Source organism: Dipodomys ordii, unplaced genomic scaffold (genome assembly GCF_000151885.1).
Source record: "Dipodomys ordii isolate 6190 unplaced genomic scaffold, Dord_2.0 Scaffold71, whole genome shotgun sequence".
NCBI lineage: Eukaryota > Metazoa > Chordata > Mammalia > Rodentia > Heteromyidae > Dipodomys > Dipodomys ordii.
The window spans coordinates 1,170,192-1,186,133 of NW_012267287.1; the positions used below are offsets into that span (position 1 = coordinate 1,170,192).

The following is a 15,942-nucleotide window of genomic DNA, read 5'->3' on the forward strand; positions in this document are numbered from 1 at the left end:
GTCTCAAGGAATTTTCTTTCTGGGCTGGTTTCAAACTGCATTTCTCAGCTCTCAGCCTCCTGAGTAGCTAGGAGACAGTGTGAGTCACCAGCACTCTGCTCATTTTGCTTTAAGCTCTTCCTGTTTTCCTACACCTGGCTGCATATATTGTTGATTCTTTTGTAATTTTGCTTTTACCAGAGTTTTAACCCAGGACCTCGTAAGTTGCTTATCTTGCGCTTTTACACTTTCTGCCTGATAGTTGGATAGAGCCATGGGAACTTTTCTGCCTGGGTTGGCTTCATGCTTTGTTCTTCCTGATCTCAGCCTTTTGAGTAGCCAGGATTACATGTGAAATACCGGTGCCCTGCTAGATTGGCTCTTTTAAGTGCATAGGTGCTGGTGCAGGGTAGAATCTGCATGTCAGGGCCAAGTATACAGGTTAAGTTGTGTGTCCCTGCCACTGATTATTGTTTTTGTGCCTGGAGTTGGCTATCTGGACAGGCCGTTGTACTTTCCCTCTTACAAGTGATTCCTTTCAGCTTTGTAAAGTTGAACAGCCTTCTGAAACATATAAGCCAAATATGGCCTTAACAAAACCTCACCCCCTCCCCCAATTTGTAGAGGTGTTGTAGAGGTGGGTTAGATTGTAATATAGTATTTTTTCTTTTTGATATTGTAGCGTTTTAAGAATCAAAGCATCTAGGCTGGATGGAATTTAGCATCAATAAAAGTCCCCTTTCTGTTCAGAAAGTTGTAAAGTGCATGAAGATGAAGCAGACACCAGAAATCCTTGGCAATGGAAATGGAAAGACTCAGAACTGTGAAGTGAACCACGAATGTTCTGTATTCCTCAGCAAAGCTCAGCTTTCCAACAGCCTACAGGAAGGGGTCATGCAGAAGTTTAATGGCCACGATGCACTTCCTTTTATTCCTGCTGAGAAGTTGAAAGATCTTACTTCCCGTGTGTTTAATGGAGAACCTGATGCTCATGATGCCAAATTGTGTTTTGAGTCCCAGGAAGCAAAAGGAATTGGGACACCACCCAACACGACCCCTGTCAAAAACGGCTCTCCAGAAATTAAGCTGAAAATTACCAAAACATACATGAATGGGAAGCCTCTTTTTGAATCTTCCATCTGTGGCGACAGTGCTGCTGAGATGTCTCAATTGGAAGAAAACGGACAAAAAATGGAGAGCAAGGCAAGGAGGAACAGGAAGAGGAGCATAAAATATGACTCCTTACTGGAGCAAGGCCTTGTGGAAGCAGCTCTAGTGTCTAAGATCTCAAGTCCTGCAGAAAAAAAGGTATTTGAGAGTTTCTGTCAGGTCATGTGACAAGAGCAGTGTACAAATCCATATGAGATGCCTTGGTGTGTGCACTTGGAGAGGGTTGGGATGGGCCTGGTGCTGGTAGTCCTGGTCACATAGGGCTGGTGCTCATGGAACCTTGATGGCAAGTCAGACTCAGCGGCCACATGGGACTGTGGCCTCTGTAGGTCTTTAGCTGCCTTCTCTGCCATTTGAGGGGGCAAGGGAGATTACTAAAATACTAAAAAGAGGTAAAACCAACTTCTGATCCCAGGCATGCCAATTTCCACGTGTTTTCTAGACAACTTGAGGCTCACTGTTGTCATAGATGCTGTCTTGTAGGCACTCCTATGCTGACGGTCTGTGGAAGCACAGGTCCACTGTGCGACCTCGCGCTGTGCTACCACACACCTGGAAGCAGAGCTGTATCATGCAGACGTGCTGCCTCCGCGGCCACTCGGCGGCCTCAGACAGCGGCCCTGCACACGGCCGCCTCCTTGAGGATTGGCACAGATACCTGAGGAGAGCAGAATCCAGAGTGACTTCACAAAGATTTGCCCTTTGGGATAATATTCCTCTTCAAAACCTGCCTATGTTCCAGAGATGGGGAGACCTAAGGCTTACAGTACTCTTAGCACCCAGAACATGACGGGGGCCCTGCCTCACTCAGCACAGGGTGTCTTCATGGGCCTTGAAAGAGTGAGCGTCAGATAGGTGGCCGGGGTCAGGGCCAGTGTAGATTTGGGGTTCTGAGAATAAAACACAGTTGAAGGCCATCTACCAAGTTAAGGAAATCAATTTACAGAGAGACTTTTGTAATGTTGAACACTCACTAGACAGGGTGTGGTGAAGTGACATTGAGGCTAGGATAGAAAGGGTAGTAAGGGGAACATACTCTTGGATTCTTGGATGGTTTGCTTTTGTTTTTTTTGTTTTTTTTTTTTTGGTCGGTTGTGGGGCTTGAACTCTGGGCCTGGGCGCTAACCCTGTGCTCTTCAGCTCAAGGCTAGCGCGCTACCGCTTGAGCCACAGCACCACTTCCGGTTTTCTAGTGGTTTATTGGAGATAAGAGTCTCACGGACTTTTCTGCCTTGGCTGGCTTTGAACCGTGATCCTCAGATCTCAGCCTCCTCAGTAGCTAGGATTACGGGCATGAGCCACCGGTGCCTGGCTTGCTTTTGTGTTTTTTGTAGTGCATGGGATTGAACTCAGGGTCTTGAGCATGTAGGCAAATGCTCTTATCCCTAAGTGATATTCAGCCCTCCCTGTGTACTTTGAACTTTCAGCCTGATTACTCCTTGGTCTTATAGGTGGGTGAAAAGCTATGTTTAGAGGTAGTTATTGGATGTCAATGTTTGTCTTTTGTTTTTACTTCCAGATTTCAGTTAAGAAAGAATCCTGTCCTAACACTGGCAGAGACAAGGAGCACTTGTTGAAGTACAACGTGGGTGATTTAGTGTGGTCCAAAGTATCTGGTTACCCCTGGTGGCCTTGCATGGTGTCGGCTGACCCACTTCTTCACAACTATACCAAACTTAAAGGTACTGCCTTGTTTTTTTTTTTGTTTTTTTAAATCAGGTTTTGTACTTCTACGTTTGTATCTAATGCGTCTTACAACCAGGCTTCTTTCTCCCATCCCCCTAAGCGGACCTGCTGTAGTCATTATTGTAGTTTCACCTAAGGTGGGTGACTGGTTCAGATATGACACGGGGCCTGGGCCCAAGGCTGGCCCTCTCCCACTTGATCCACAGCACCACTTCCAGCTTTTTTTGTTTATATGGTATTGAAGAATCGAACCCAGGGCTTCACCTTCCCAGCCCCAGTATACTTCAGATCCAGCTTCCACATATGAGAGAAGACATGTGCCATTTGTCTCCCTGGCCTGTATTACCTCAGTTAGCATGGTTTCTCTAGGTTCATCCATTTCCCTGCAAATGACGTAATGCTCTTTCAGTGGCTGTGTAAAATTCCATTGTGTATAGATACCACATTTTTTGGATCCACTCATTGATTATAGGACATCTGATTGCTAAACATTTTTTAATTAGCATATATAGTTGTGGTTTTCTTTGTAACATTTCCACACATGCCTACAATGTGCCCCATCAACTTTACCTCTTTTTATCACTCTCCCTATCTCCTTCCACTTAGAGTGATTTCAACTAGTTTCATTGTTTTATTTTCATACATGTGTATAAAGTACTTATAGACACTCTTGCCCCTGCCACTGATACTTCCCAACAGAGCTTACTTTAGTCCCCCATCATTTTCTTTTTTAGTGTATATTTAATTTTACTGAGGTTTTTTTTTTTGGGGGGGGGTACGGTCGTGGGGCCTGAACTCTGGGCCTGGGTGCTGTCCCTCAGCTCTTCAGCTCAAGGCTAGCACTCTACCACTTGAGCCACAGCGCCACTTCCGGCTTTTTTCTTTTTGCTTATGTGGTGCTGAGGAATCGAACCCAGGGCCTCATGAATTCAAAGCAAGCGCTCTACCACTGAGCCACCTTCCCAGCCCCTACTGAGGGGTTTTTTACAAGAGAATTTTACGTATGTGTATATATGTGTGTATCCTATAATTTGAACTCCGAGCCTTGCACTTGCTTAGCTTTTTTTTCTTGGCTGGCACTGCACTACTCGAGCCATGCTCCTAGCCTTGCAGATAGAATCTCACCGACTTTTCTGGCCAGCCCGGTTTCCAGCAGTGATCCTTCAAATGTTTACCTCTTTTGTAGCTAAGATTACTGGCTTGAGTCACTGGCTCCTGACCCATATATTAATGTTTTAATCAGGATAATGTCCTCTAATTGCTTTCTTTTCCTCCACCTTTCCCACTCCCTATTGTTTAACGACTTTCTTATGCCATCTTTATGTATAGTGACAGTATGTTTTGATAGTCACCCTTCATCATTTTCTTTTTTTTTTTTTTTTGGTTGTTGTTCATGGGCTTGAACTTGGGGTCTGGGCGCTGTCCCTCAGCTCTTCAGCTCAAGGCGAGCATTCTACCACTTAAGCTGCCGGGCTGGCTTTAAACTGTGATCCTCAGATCTCAGCCTCTTGAGTAGCTGGGATGACAGGTGTGAGCCACCGGCGCCTAGCTCCCTTCATCATTTCTTTTTTTTTTTTTTTTGGGTCCGGTCATGGGGCCTGAACTCTGGGCCTGGGCGCTGTCCCTCAGGTCTTCAGCTCAAGGCTAGCGCTCTACCATTTGAGCCATAGCACCACTTCCGGCTTTTTTCTTTCTGCTTATGTGGTGCTGAGGAATGGAACCCAGGGCCTCAGGCATGCAAGGCAAGCGCTCTACCACTGAGCCACCTTCCCAGCCCGTCCCTTCATCATTTCTTTCCCTCTTCCTGATCCTTCCTCAGCCCCCTGTTTATTTCTTGTGGTACTGGGGATTGAACCCAGGGCCTTGTGCATGTTAGGCAAGCATTTTGCCTTCCCCAGTCCTTTATTACTATTTATTTTTATTAATTAGTAGTTATTTTTATCTATTTTTATTATTTATTTATTTACTTATTTATTTTTTGGGTCGGTCATGGGGCTTGAACTCTGGGCTTGGGTGCTGTCCCTCAGCTCTTCAGCTCAATGCGTGTGTGCTACCAGTTGAACCACAGTGCTACTTCCAGTTTTCTAGTGGTTTATTGGAGATAAGAGTTTCACAGACTTTCCTGCCTGGGCTGTTGGGCTGGCTTTGAACTGTGATCCTCAGATCTCAGCCTCCTGAATAGCTAGGATTACAGGTGTGAGCTACCACCTCCCGGCTTATTTTCATATTTTTAATTAATTTTATTTAATTAATTTAAATTAATTTATTATTGTTTTAATGGTGATATACAAAGGGATTACAATTACCCAAGTAAGGTGATCAGTACATTTTCCTTTGTTCCCTCATTCTTCATTATTTTTTAGACAGGGCCTCAATATGTAGTCTAGGATGGTCTTAAACTGGCTATGTAGCTTATGCTGGCTTTGAACTTGGTGTTCCTGCCTCAGTTTCCCCACGTGCTGAGATTATAAGCATGTATCACTACATTTGGTTCTGGAAACTGTATATAAAGTTTGGATATGATTTGAAGAAGATGAGATGTGTCACGTACAGAATAAGGAAATGTGAGCATCTGAAGCCTTGGCCAGACTAGGCTGATACTCTGGCCTGGTATGTCTGACCAGTCAGACTGTGTGGCCCTCATGCCTGTATGCATGAGCTGTGCCCTCTGATCTTTGGCTAGAGCCACAGAGCTCACACAGCAGCGGTGTTTCCTCTCACTTGGGCCTGCGTCCTGAACGTCGTTTCATGTCCAGCTAGGCCTCTTGTCTGGCGGTGGAGCAGGTGGCTGTGAGGAATAAGGTACAGCTGTTACCTCCTGACAGTTACGGACTGGAAGGGCTGGGTCCAAGATGAGGAACCACGTGCCCTGCCTGCGTCCTGTCCTGGTCTCTTGTCCCGAGGATTGCTGGACCTCTGTTGGGGGTTTGTATTCCTTAGGACTTGAGCAGAAGAGGAGTCTCTGGCCTCGGTTCATCTGTTTCCCTGGGACACTTTCAATGTCTTTGCCAGGATGAGGGGAATCCCCCCAAAGTGTAGCAAAAACAAGGCATCTAGGCTGAAAGAAGAGCTGGTTGACTAGCATTTGTCCTCCTTTGGTAGGGAATGAACCGGCATGTATCACCCCCAGCCCTGGTGTAGCAGTGTGTGTAGGGTGTGCGTATGCCTGATGAATTGCTGCTTTCTCAGCTATCTAAAATGGCAGATCTCTCACTTCCACCTCATTTGTCTGTGTAGTCTATCACCATGTCTTTTCTCCTGTTTTTGAGAAGCTGTGTTAAAATTTTCCATTAGGATAATGGATTTGCCATCTTCAACTGTTCTGTCAACTTTGCTTTACCATTTTTAAGGCTCTAGTGCTCTCCAGGGACAGAAACTTTAGCATGATGATTCATGTTCTTTGCTTCTCAGAGAACTGTATGGTCTTTTGTCTTTGTGATGTTGCCCCTGTGTTCTGTTCTTCTGCAGACACCATCTTTATGATGTCTCTTCCTTCCTGGAGCTCTAGCTCGTGTAATCCATTCTGTGTGCATCATCAGCTGTTGTCAACTCAGCAAGCTCCCCCGAATCCAGAGAGACGATTGGCTCAGCATGCCAGGGTTACTTTGTCTGATGAGTTGTGATGGGGAGGCAGTTGGGCTCAGGACTGTTAGAGAAGGCTAGGTTCTCTTAGAAGGTACAGGTAGTGCAGAATGTTAGTGACAAGCATTTTCAGAGGTTGGCAGAGAAAGAGAGGATTACTAACCGATTAATTGTATAATTAAAATGGAATAGCAAGATTTTTACCACTTACTTTGACCAAATACACTCACAGAGGAGGAAAATTTAAGCTTTTCTTAGAAAAATACTAAGTATTAAAGAACTTCAAAAAAAGTGACTTTTGGGCTGGGAAGGTGGTTCAGTAGTAGAGCGTTTGCCTTGCATGCCTGAGGCCCTGGGTTCAATTCCTTAGCACGACATAAGCAAAAAGAAAAAAGCCGTAAGTGGCACTGTGGCTCAAGTGGTAGAGCACTAGCCTTGAGCTGAAGACCTGAGGGACAGCACTCAGGTCCAGAGTTCAGGCCCCACGACCGGACCCAAAAATAAAAAAAAAACAAAAAAAGTAACTTTTATTTATTTTAGGAATTGCGGCAAAATAATCTTTATTCTGGGGAAGGGGGTGTTGGTTGTGGGGCTTGAACTTGGGGCTTGGGTGCTGTCCTTGAGCTCATTTTGTGCAAGGCTAGCACTCTACCACATACCACTCCCAGTTTTCTGGAGGTTAATTGGAGATAAGAGTCTGGCTTTAGGGCTGGGAAGGTGGCTCAGTGGTAGAGGGCTTGCCTTGCATGCATGAGGCCCTGGGTTCAATTCCTCAGCACCACATAGCAAAAAGAAAAAAGCTGGAAGTGGCGCTGTGGCTCAAGTGGTAGAGTGCTAGCCTTGAGCTGAAGAGCTGAGGGACAGTGTCCAGGCCCAGAGTTCAGGCCCCATGACCAGACCCCCCCCCCCAAAAAAAAGAGTCTGGCTTTAAACCACAGTCCTCAGATCTTGGCCTCCTGAGGAGCTAGGATTAGAGGTGTCAACACCAGCTCCCAGCTTCATTTTCATTCTTAAGGAAAATTTAGAGGATTAAAGTAATGAAACAAATCACTAATCCCTTGACATATTCTTGAATTTCAAGTATTTTCAAGGTAAATTTGCATATTTCTAAAGAAATCCTAAAGTACCAGTGGTGTATGTCTATAATCCTAGCTACTCAGGAGGGTGAGATCTGGTTGAAAGCCAGCAGGAAAGTCCCTGAGACTTGCATCTCCAATTAACTCCCAGAAGACCAGAAGTGGAGCTGTGGCTCAAAGTTGGTGGAGCACTATTCTTGAGCAAAAAGAAAAAACATAAAAAAAAAAAACAAAGCTCAAGGACAGCACCTAGTCCCTGAATTCAAGCCCCATGGTCAAAAAAAGAAATGTACCCATTTCATGTAATCCTTCTGTACATCACCCTTATAATAACAAAATATTTTTAAAAAATCTAAAAACATTTAAACTATTCTAGAAAATTATATTGAAAGATTAATAATTAAAATTGTGCCCTATCTTCCCATTCATTCCCCAAAGGTAAGTATTTTTAAATCTTTAAACATTCACGTTTCAAATGGTAATTTTTGATTGCTTACTTAGTCATTTTAACTTTTTATTAGGAAAAGATTGAATTCTTCATTTCCTTTTTCCTTCCTCCTGTTCTCAGTGTGTGTGTGTGTGTGTGTGTGTGTGCGCGCGCGCGTGTGCATGTGCGTGGTGTGTGTGTGTGTGTGAGATAGGGCTTGAATTCAGGGCCTTGCACCCTCACGTGGCTCTTTTGTTCAAAGCTGACACTCTAGCACTTTAGGCAATACCTCCACTTCCAGTTCTCTCTTTGTTTATTGAAAGAGTCGTGCTATGTAGCCCAGTTGGCCTCAAAGTCTTGATTCTTCTGCCTTAGCCCCTCAAGTGCTGGGATTAAAGGCATGTGTGGCATACCCAGCTCTCCCTATTCTCTTTATATAACTGTCACAATTTCATTAAATCTAAGATAATTATTTACATATTTTTTACTGTCTTACATATCATTCAGTGAAAAGTCAAGTTTTTTGGTATAATTGTGTGTACACATACATACACATTTCTTTTTTGTAGTTTTTTTTTTTTGGGTCCGGTCGTGGTGCCTGAACTCTGGGCCTGGGCGCTGTCCCTCAGCTCTTCAGCTCAAGGCTAGCGCTCTACCACTTGAGCCACAGCGCCACTTCTGGCTTTTTTCATTTTGCTTATGTGGTGCTGAGGAATGGAACCCAGGGCCTCAGGCATGCAAGGCAAGCGCTCTACCACTGAGCCACCTTCCCAGCCCCTCTTTTTTGTAGTATTGAGGATCAAACCTAGGGCCTGAGTTGTAACTGCATACTAGCTAGCTAGAAAAGTGTTCTTATCACCCTACATTTTCCTTGAACATTTTTTTGGTTTTCCTTGGAGTTGTTACATTATAATCATTATAATTATTACTGGTGTTGGTCCTGGGGCTTGAACGCAGGGCCTGGACGCTGTCCCTGAGCTTTTTTCGCCCAAGGATAGCATTCTATCACTTGAGTTACAGCTCCACTTCTGGATTTTTTGGTAGTTTATTGGAATTAAGAGTCTCACGGCCTTTTGTAAGCCTGGGCTGGCTTTGAACTGTGGTCCTCATATCTTAGTTTCCAGAGTAGCTAGGATTACAGGCATAAGCCACAGGTACCTTTTTTCAAGTTTTCATCTTCCTGTGATAGGTTTTTTCCCCTATTTATGTAGTAGTTTTCTCCTACAAAAATAATAATGAAAACCTGTGAATCCTGTCTTTTCTGTTTCTTGGAACATACCTTTCAACCTTTTTTCCTTGTGACTGAGACTTATTCTTTCTGTTTAAGCTTCTCTTCTAGTGCTCTTTCCTGTTGGCTGCTCTGGGTTGCTGGTTTTTAATCATTTGCCCTGAAATTTTGAGCTGTGTTGTTTGTTATTTCTCCTTCTTTACTGGCATACACTATTTTTATTTTGTTGGTGATTGAACCCAAAGCCTCCCACATACTGGACAAGTGCTTTAAGCTACAACTCTAATCCTGGAGTACATTTGTACCATCCTCAAAAATTTATGTGGGAGGTAGATTTGAGTCCTTGTACTTCAGAGGGTATATTATCCTCACACTTGATTAATGGCTTTTTGGAGTAAGGAATCTTACATTGAGAATATAACCTACTTCAGCATTTTAAAGATGTTACTCTATCCTTTTTAGCATCCATAGTTTTTGGTCTTTGTTGTAGTACTGTACCATTCTATGTCTTTTCTATTCCTGTCTTTTTTGTGTGTGTGTGTGCCAATATTGGGGCTTGAATTCAATTCAGGGCCAGAACACTTTCCCTTTTTCTCTCAAGGCTAGCATTCTATTACTTGAGCCCATATCTCCCTCCACTTCCAGCTTTTTGCTGGTTAATCACAGAGATAAAAATTTCCTGGTAGCTGGAGGCTGGTGGCTCACGCCTGTCATCCTAGCTACTCAGGAGACTGAGATCTGAGGATCACAGTTCAAAGCCAGTCTGGGCAGAGAAGTCTGTGTGAGACTTTTTTTTTGTTAGTCATGAAGCTTGAACTCTGGGCTTTGAACACTGTCCCTCAGCTCTTCAGCTCAAGGCCAGCACTCTACCAGTTGAGCCACTGTGTCACTTCTGGTTTTCTGAGTGGTTTAGTGGAGATAAGAGGCTCACAGACTTTCCTGCCCAGCCTCAGTCCTCAGATCTCAGCCTCCTGAGTGGCTAGGATTACAGATGTCAACCACTGGTGCCTGGCTTGAGACTTTTATCTCCAATAAACTATCAGAAAACCCAGAAGTAGCACTGTGGCTCAAGTGGTAGAGCATTGGCCTTGATCTGAAATGCTGAGGAACAGTGTCCAGGCCCAGAGTTCCAGCCCCATGACCACTACCGCCACCGCCACCAACAAAAAGAATTTCATGGTCTAGCTTTGAACCATGATCTTCAGATCTCAGCCTTTGGATTAGCTAGAATTATAGGCATCAGTGCCTAGTGGTATTTGAAAGATTTTAATAGCCATTTCTTTTCCTTTGTTCTCTTTTCATAGAGAACAGTGTGCTTCTCCATTTGGAATCTTTTGCAGAGCCTGTCCAGAACTTACTTGTTTTTGTTTCTTTTTGGTCTGTAGTGGGGCTTGAACTCTGTCCCTCAGTTGTTCAGCTCACGCTAGTGCTCTACCACTTGAGTCACAGCACCACTTCCAGCTTTTTCTGCTTATGTGGTGCTGAGGAATCGAACCCAGGGCCTCATGCATGCAAGGCAAGCGCTCTACCACCTTCCCAGCCCTCTTTTTTTTTTTTTTTTTTATTAAATCCTGATTACTAAGTAGTGTACAAAGGAGTTACAATCCCCTAAATCGGGTGATGGGTGTGGTATTTCTTGGTTGATGCCTGTTGAAGTCTTGAGGACCTCTAGAGGGAGGAGATGAAGTAGCTTGAGTTGACTTCTTTTCTAGTTAGGTTTGAGCTTAGGTATTCAGGAGGCTGAGATAAGAGGATCTGGTTAGAAGCCAGCTTGCAAGAACTTCTGTGAAACTCTTAGCTCCAATTAACCACTGAAAAAAAAAAGCTAGAAGCAGAGCTGTGACGAGTGGTAGAGCACTAGCCTCCAGCATAAAGCTTAGGGCAGCACCCAGTTCAAGCTTTAGAACTTGGCGGGAAGCGGGGAGATATGTGGGCACACACACAAAATTAGGATGAGTTTTTACGGTTAAGAAAATGAACTTCAGGGGCTGGGAAGGTGGCTCAGTGGTAGAGTGCTTGCCTTGCATGCATGAGGCCCTAGGTTCGATTCCTCAGCACCACATAAGCAGAAAAAGCCAGAAGTGGTGCTGTGACTCAAGTGGTAGAGTGCTTTGCCTTGAGCTGAAGAGCTGAGGGACAGCGCCCAGACCTAGAGTTCAGGCCCAGGACTGGCAAAAAAAGAAAAAGAAAATGAACTTCAGTTGTTTTACTGAGTCAACTTCAGAGCAACAATAGAGTTGTCAAATTTCATCCTAAATTCTAATGTTACGTTTTAACGTTTTATTTTCAAAAATTAGGTCAGAAAAAGAGTGCACGCCAGTATCACGTGCAGTTCTTCGGTGATGCTCCGGAAAGAGCCTGGATATTTGAGAAGAGCCTTGTGGCCTTTGAAGGAGAAGGGCAGTTTGAGAAATTGTGTCAGGAAAGTGCTAAGCAGGCTCCCACCAAAGCTGAGAAAATTAAGGTGATAGAGTTTCTTTGGTATATTTTTAGATTAACATATTAATTTTTATTGTGCTATTTGTTTTGAACTAAAATAGTTGTTTATCAATTAGTATTGATTTCTGAGGGGGCTGGGAAGGTGGCTCAGTGGTAGAGTGCTTGCCTTGCATGCCTGAGGCCCTGGGTTCGATTCCTCAGCACCACATAAGCAAAAAGAAAAAAGCCGGAAGTGGCGCTGTGGCTCAAGTGGTAGAGCGTTAGCCTTGAGCTGAAGAGCTGAGGGACAGAGCCCAGGCCCAGAGTTCAGGCCCCACGACCGGACCCCCCCAAAAAAGAATTGATTTCTGATTTTTTTCTTAAAATTATATGCTTTATTTAAATTTGTGCTATAGACACAGATATATATATCTATAAACATGTATTCATTGGCTATCCTTTGGTGATTTATTGTTTTTTATTTCTAAATGTAACTGAAGATAAAAAAAGTGTCCTTTAAGTGAGCTGAATTTTATGTTTGTGTAATGAAATTTCCTATGTTTTCTGTTTAGCTGTTGAAACCTATTTCAGGGAAATTGAGGTCCCAGTGGGAAATGGGCATTGTCCAGGCAGAAGAAGCTGCAAGCATGTCAGTAGAAGAACGGAAAGCCAAGTTCACCTTTCTCTACGTGGGGGGTCAGCTGCGCCTCAATCCTCAAGTAGCTACAGAGGCTGGGGTTGCTGCCGAGCCTTTGGAAGGAGGGGCAGACTCCTCAGGGGCCGTTGAAGAGGCTGCTGTTGATGCCAAGTCTGTGAGAGAAGAAGGTGTGCCCATGAAGAGAAGGCGAAGAGGGAAGAGATCCAGCTCCGCAGAGAACCAAGAGAGTGACCCCGGCACAGAAAAGAGTACTCCTCAAAAGATGGCGGAGGCCGACCCCAAGAGAGGAGTAGGCTCACCTCCCGGAAGGAAGAAAGCCACGCCCTCTGCCCCACGGAGCAGGAGGGGAGACGCGGCCTCCCAGTTTCTGGTTTTCTGTCAGAAGCACAGGGATGAGGTCAGTACTCTGATGCCACCATTTCCAAATTTGGGGAACATCCCAGTAGGCCTTCGGTGTTTCGTCACTGGTCCCTCCGCAGTCTGCAGTGACTCTTGTATATTGATTTTAGGTCTAGTAAGTTCTGATGGGGAATATCATTCTAACCCCTGGGAACAAAGACACTTATTTGTCTTTTTGTTGTTGTTGTGGGGCTTGAACACTGGGCCTGGGCGCTGTCCCTCAGCTCTTCAGCTCAAGTCTAGTGCCGTACCACTTGAGCCACAGTGCCACTTCTGGTTTTCTAGTGGTTTATTGGAGATAAGAGTTTCACGGACTTTCCTGCCCAGGCTGGCTTTGAACCGCAAGCCTCAGCTCTCAGCCTGCTGGGTAGCTAGGATTATAGGTGTGAGCCACTGGTGCCCAGCATACTTATTTGTCTGTGTACTTCTGAGTTGCTACCCATTTCCTCTCAAGTGGTTAAGAAGATAGCAGAGATAGGGAAGTGAGTTTCAATGGATTACTCTTTGCCATGATCTTATTCTTGGCATCCAGCTCTGGCAGTAAGTATTTTCTCCAGCAGGCTGCTCCAGAGCTTCTAGTTTGGGGCACATACATGTATGAGCTGATGTATTCACTAGCACTGAGTCTGTAGAAGATTTATTTCCATGATACTTATTATTTTTATGCCAATCCCAGAGCTTGAACTCAGGGTCTGGGAGTTGTCCCTAAATTTCTTTGCTCAAGGCTTAGTGCTCTGCCATAGCTCCATGATACTTAAAAGAACATGGGCTGGGTGTTGGTGGCTCACACTTTTAATCCTACTCTGGCAGTTGAGATCTGAGGATTGCAGTTCAGAGCCAGACTCTTAGCTCCAGTTTAACCACCAGAAAACTGGAAGTGGAACTGTGGCTCAAAGTGGTAGAGCGCTAGCTTTGAGTAAAAAGAGCTCAGGGTCAGCACCCAGGCCCTGAGTTCAAGCCCCATGATTGAACAAAAAACAAAAAACAAACATGGGTTAGGAATGTGGCTTAGTGGTAGAGTGCTTGACCAGCATACATGAGGCCTACAGTAAGATTCCTTGGTACCACAAAAATAAACAGTAATATGTCAGTGATTAAAGCACTTAAATATTCTTTATTTTCATAAAATCCATGATCTGTTGATAGATAAGAAAGGCTCAATTCCATCATAAGGAGTTGAGGCTATCCATTTTGGGTCATAGTAACTTACTTTGAATTGAGTGGGTTATAGTCTAGGACTTAAAAGACTTTTTATATGGTTTTTAATTTTACGTTCTTGGGAATTTCTGTTTAGAAGTCCAAATCCAGATAGTGATTAATGGTACCAATAAGAAATAGTGTTCAGAGCCAGGTGCCGGTGGCTCACGCCTGTAATCCTAGCTACTGAGGAGGCTGAGATCTGAGAATCACGGTTCAAAGCCAGCCCAGGCAGGAAAGTCCGTGAGACTTTTATCTCCAATAAACCACTAGAAAACCGAAAGTGGTGCTGTGGCTCAGGCAGTAGAACGCTCACCTTGAGCTCAAGAGCGCAGGGACAGTGCCCAAGCCCAGAGTTCAAGCCCCACGACCGACCAAAAAAAAAAAAAAAAAGAAAGAAAGAGTGTCTGGGCACATGCTGTGGTTTATGTCCATAATCCCAGCTACTTGGGAGACAGCAATTGTGAGGATCATAATTCGAGACCAGCCCTCAGAAAACTTAACAAGACTTTATCTTCTTTAATAGCTGAGTGTGTTGATTTCATGATTACACCTGTAATTTCAACTGTGCAGGCTTCATGGATTGGAGGGCTGTGGTCTTAGACAAGCTCTGGGCGAGCATGTAAGACCCTGTCTGAAAGCAAAAATGAACTGTATGGTTTTGTTTTGTCTTCAAGATAGTCTCCCTATGTAGCCCAAGATGCTCTGAACTCTTATACTTTCTGATAAAAGAAAGTATAGGGCTGGGAAGGTGGCTCAGTGGTAGAGTGCTTGCCTTGCATGCCTGAGGCCCTGGGTTCGATTCTCAGCACCACATAAGCAAAAAGAAAAAAGCCGGAAGTGGCGCTGTGGCTCAAGTGGTAGAGCGCTAGCCTTGAGCTGAAGAGCTGAGGGACAGCGCCCAGGCCCAGAGTTCAGGCCCCACGACCGGACCCCCCAAAAAAAGGTATTGCTTGACCCATCATTGGGAAACTTCATTCTGAGGGTATAGGGCGCCCTTTGCCTTTGCAGCCACCAGGTAAGCAGTGTTGGACCGGGAGCTACCAGGGAGTTATGAAAAGGAGCAAGAAGGTAATTCTTGTAGAATGTTGGTAGAGGGTCATTTATCACACCTGTTTTGGAGAGAAACTTGGCAATATCTAATGAAATTGAAAACGTAGGCCCGGGTGCCAGTGGCTCATACCTGTCATCCTAGCTACTCAGGAGGCTGAGATGAGGATCAAGGTTCAAAGCCAGCCTGGGCAGAAAAGTCCATGAGACTCTTATCTCTAATGAACCACCAAAGAACCAGAAGTGGTGCTGTGGCTCAACTGGTAGAGTGCTTGCCTTGAGCTGAAGAGCTCAGGGACAGCATTCAGGCCCAAAGTTTAAGCCCCATGACCAACAAAAAAGAAAAGAAGGAAAATATGTTCCTTTTGTGTTACACTTTTAGGAGTTTTCCCTAGAATAATTTTCTTCTTTCCAAGGAAGACACTAGAGCCTTCAAAACTAAAAAGTTACCAAATGCATGATAGTCGTGGTGTGTTCCTACAATGCAATTATACATAAAGCAAATATACTGGATATTGAAGAAGAAAGCAAGCTGCTGAAGGCTGTGATGATCCTGTTGCTTCCACAAAGTTTGAGCAACATACTATGTGGTTATACCTGCCTACCTTTGTCCATCTCAAAAGAGTAAATACTTAGCTCTGAAGATACATGCTTCTGCACAGCAGCTAAGGCCACCCAGAGGGCTGTCAGTACCACAGTTAGAAAAGCTGTGGTCACTGTTGGATTTGACATGGCACAGCGCTGCCATCAGCATGGGTGTGAATGGCGCAGCAGGCTGGCTGTGCCTGAAGGGGAGGGTAAGCTCTGAATGCTCACCACCAGCACTTGACACTTGGACTGAGGCATGGTGGGCCAGCATGTGCCTTCAGGCTCTGGAAGGCACATGGCTCCAGCTGGCAAAGCCATCTGGTCACATGTTTTCATTTTGTCTCTTATGACAGAAAGGTCAATATCTGGGAATTCAGACCACTGCCCAGAGACCACCATTTTTGTTTTTTGGATCCAGGACTAAGAAATGCACTAGAACTGAAAGCCTGGATAGTGTCATACTGAGAGCCACGTTGACCAGGCT

The 15,942-nt window shown here is 44.7% G+C and overlaps 1 protein-coding gene across 1 annotated transcript in view; it reads left to right on the plus strand.

Annotated features, from left to right (window-relative positions):
- The first annotated feature begins 665 nt into the window (after positions 1 to 665).
- Positions 666 to 15,942, plus strand: part of Whsc1 (Wolf-Hirschhorn syndrome candidate 1) — a 59,111-nt gene continuing 43,834 nt past the window's right edge. Inside the window, exons 1-4 of the mRNA XM_013023874.1 lie at positions 666 to 1,287; positions 2,669 to 2,831; positions 11,446 to 11,612; positions 12,139 to 12,621. Of these exons, the coding sequence (XP_012879328.1) occupies positions 691 to 1,287; positions 2,669 to 2,831; positions 11,446 to 11,612; positions 12,139 to 12,621 (1,410 nt within the window). The 5' untranslated portion in view covers positions 666 to 690. The remainder of the gene's footprint in view (positions 1,288 to 2,668; positions 2,832 to 11,445; positions 11,613 to 12,138; positions 12,622 to 15,942) is intronic.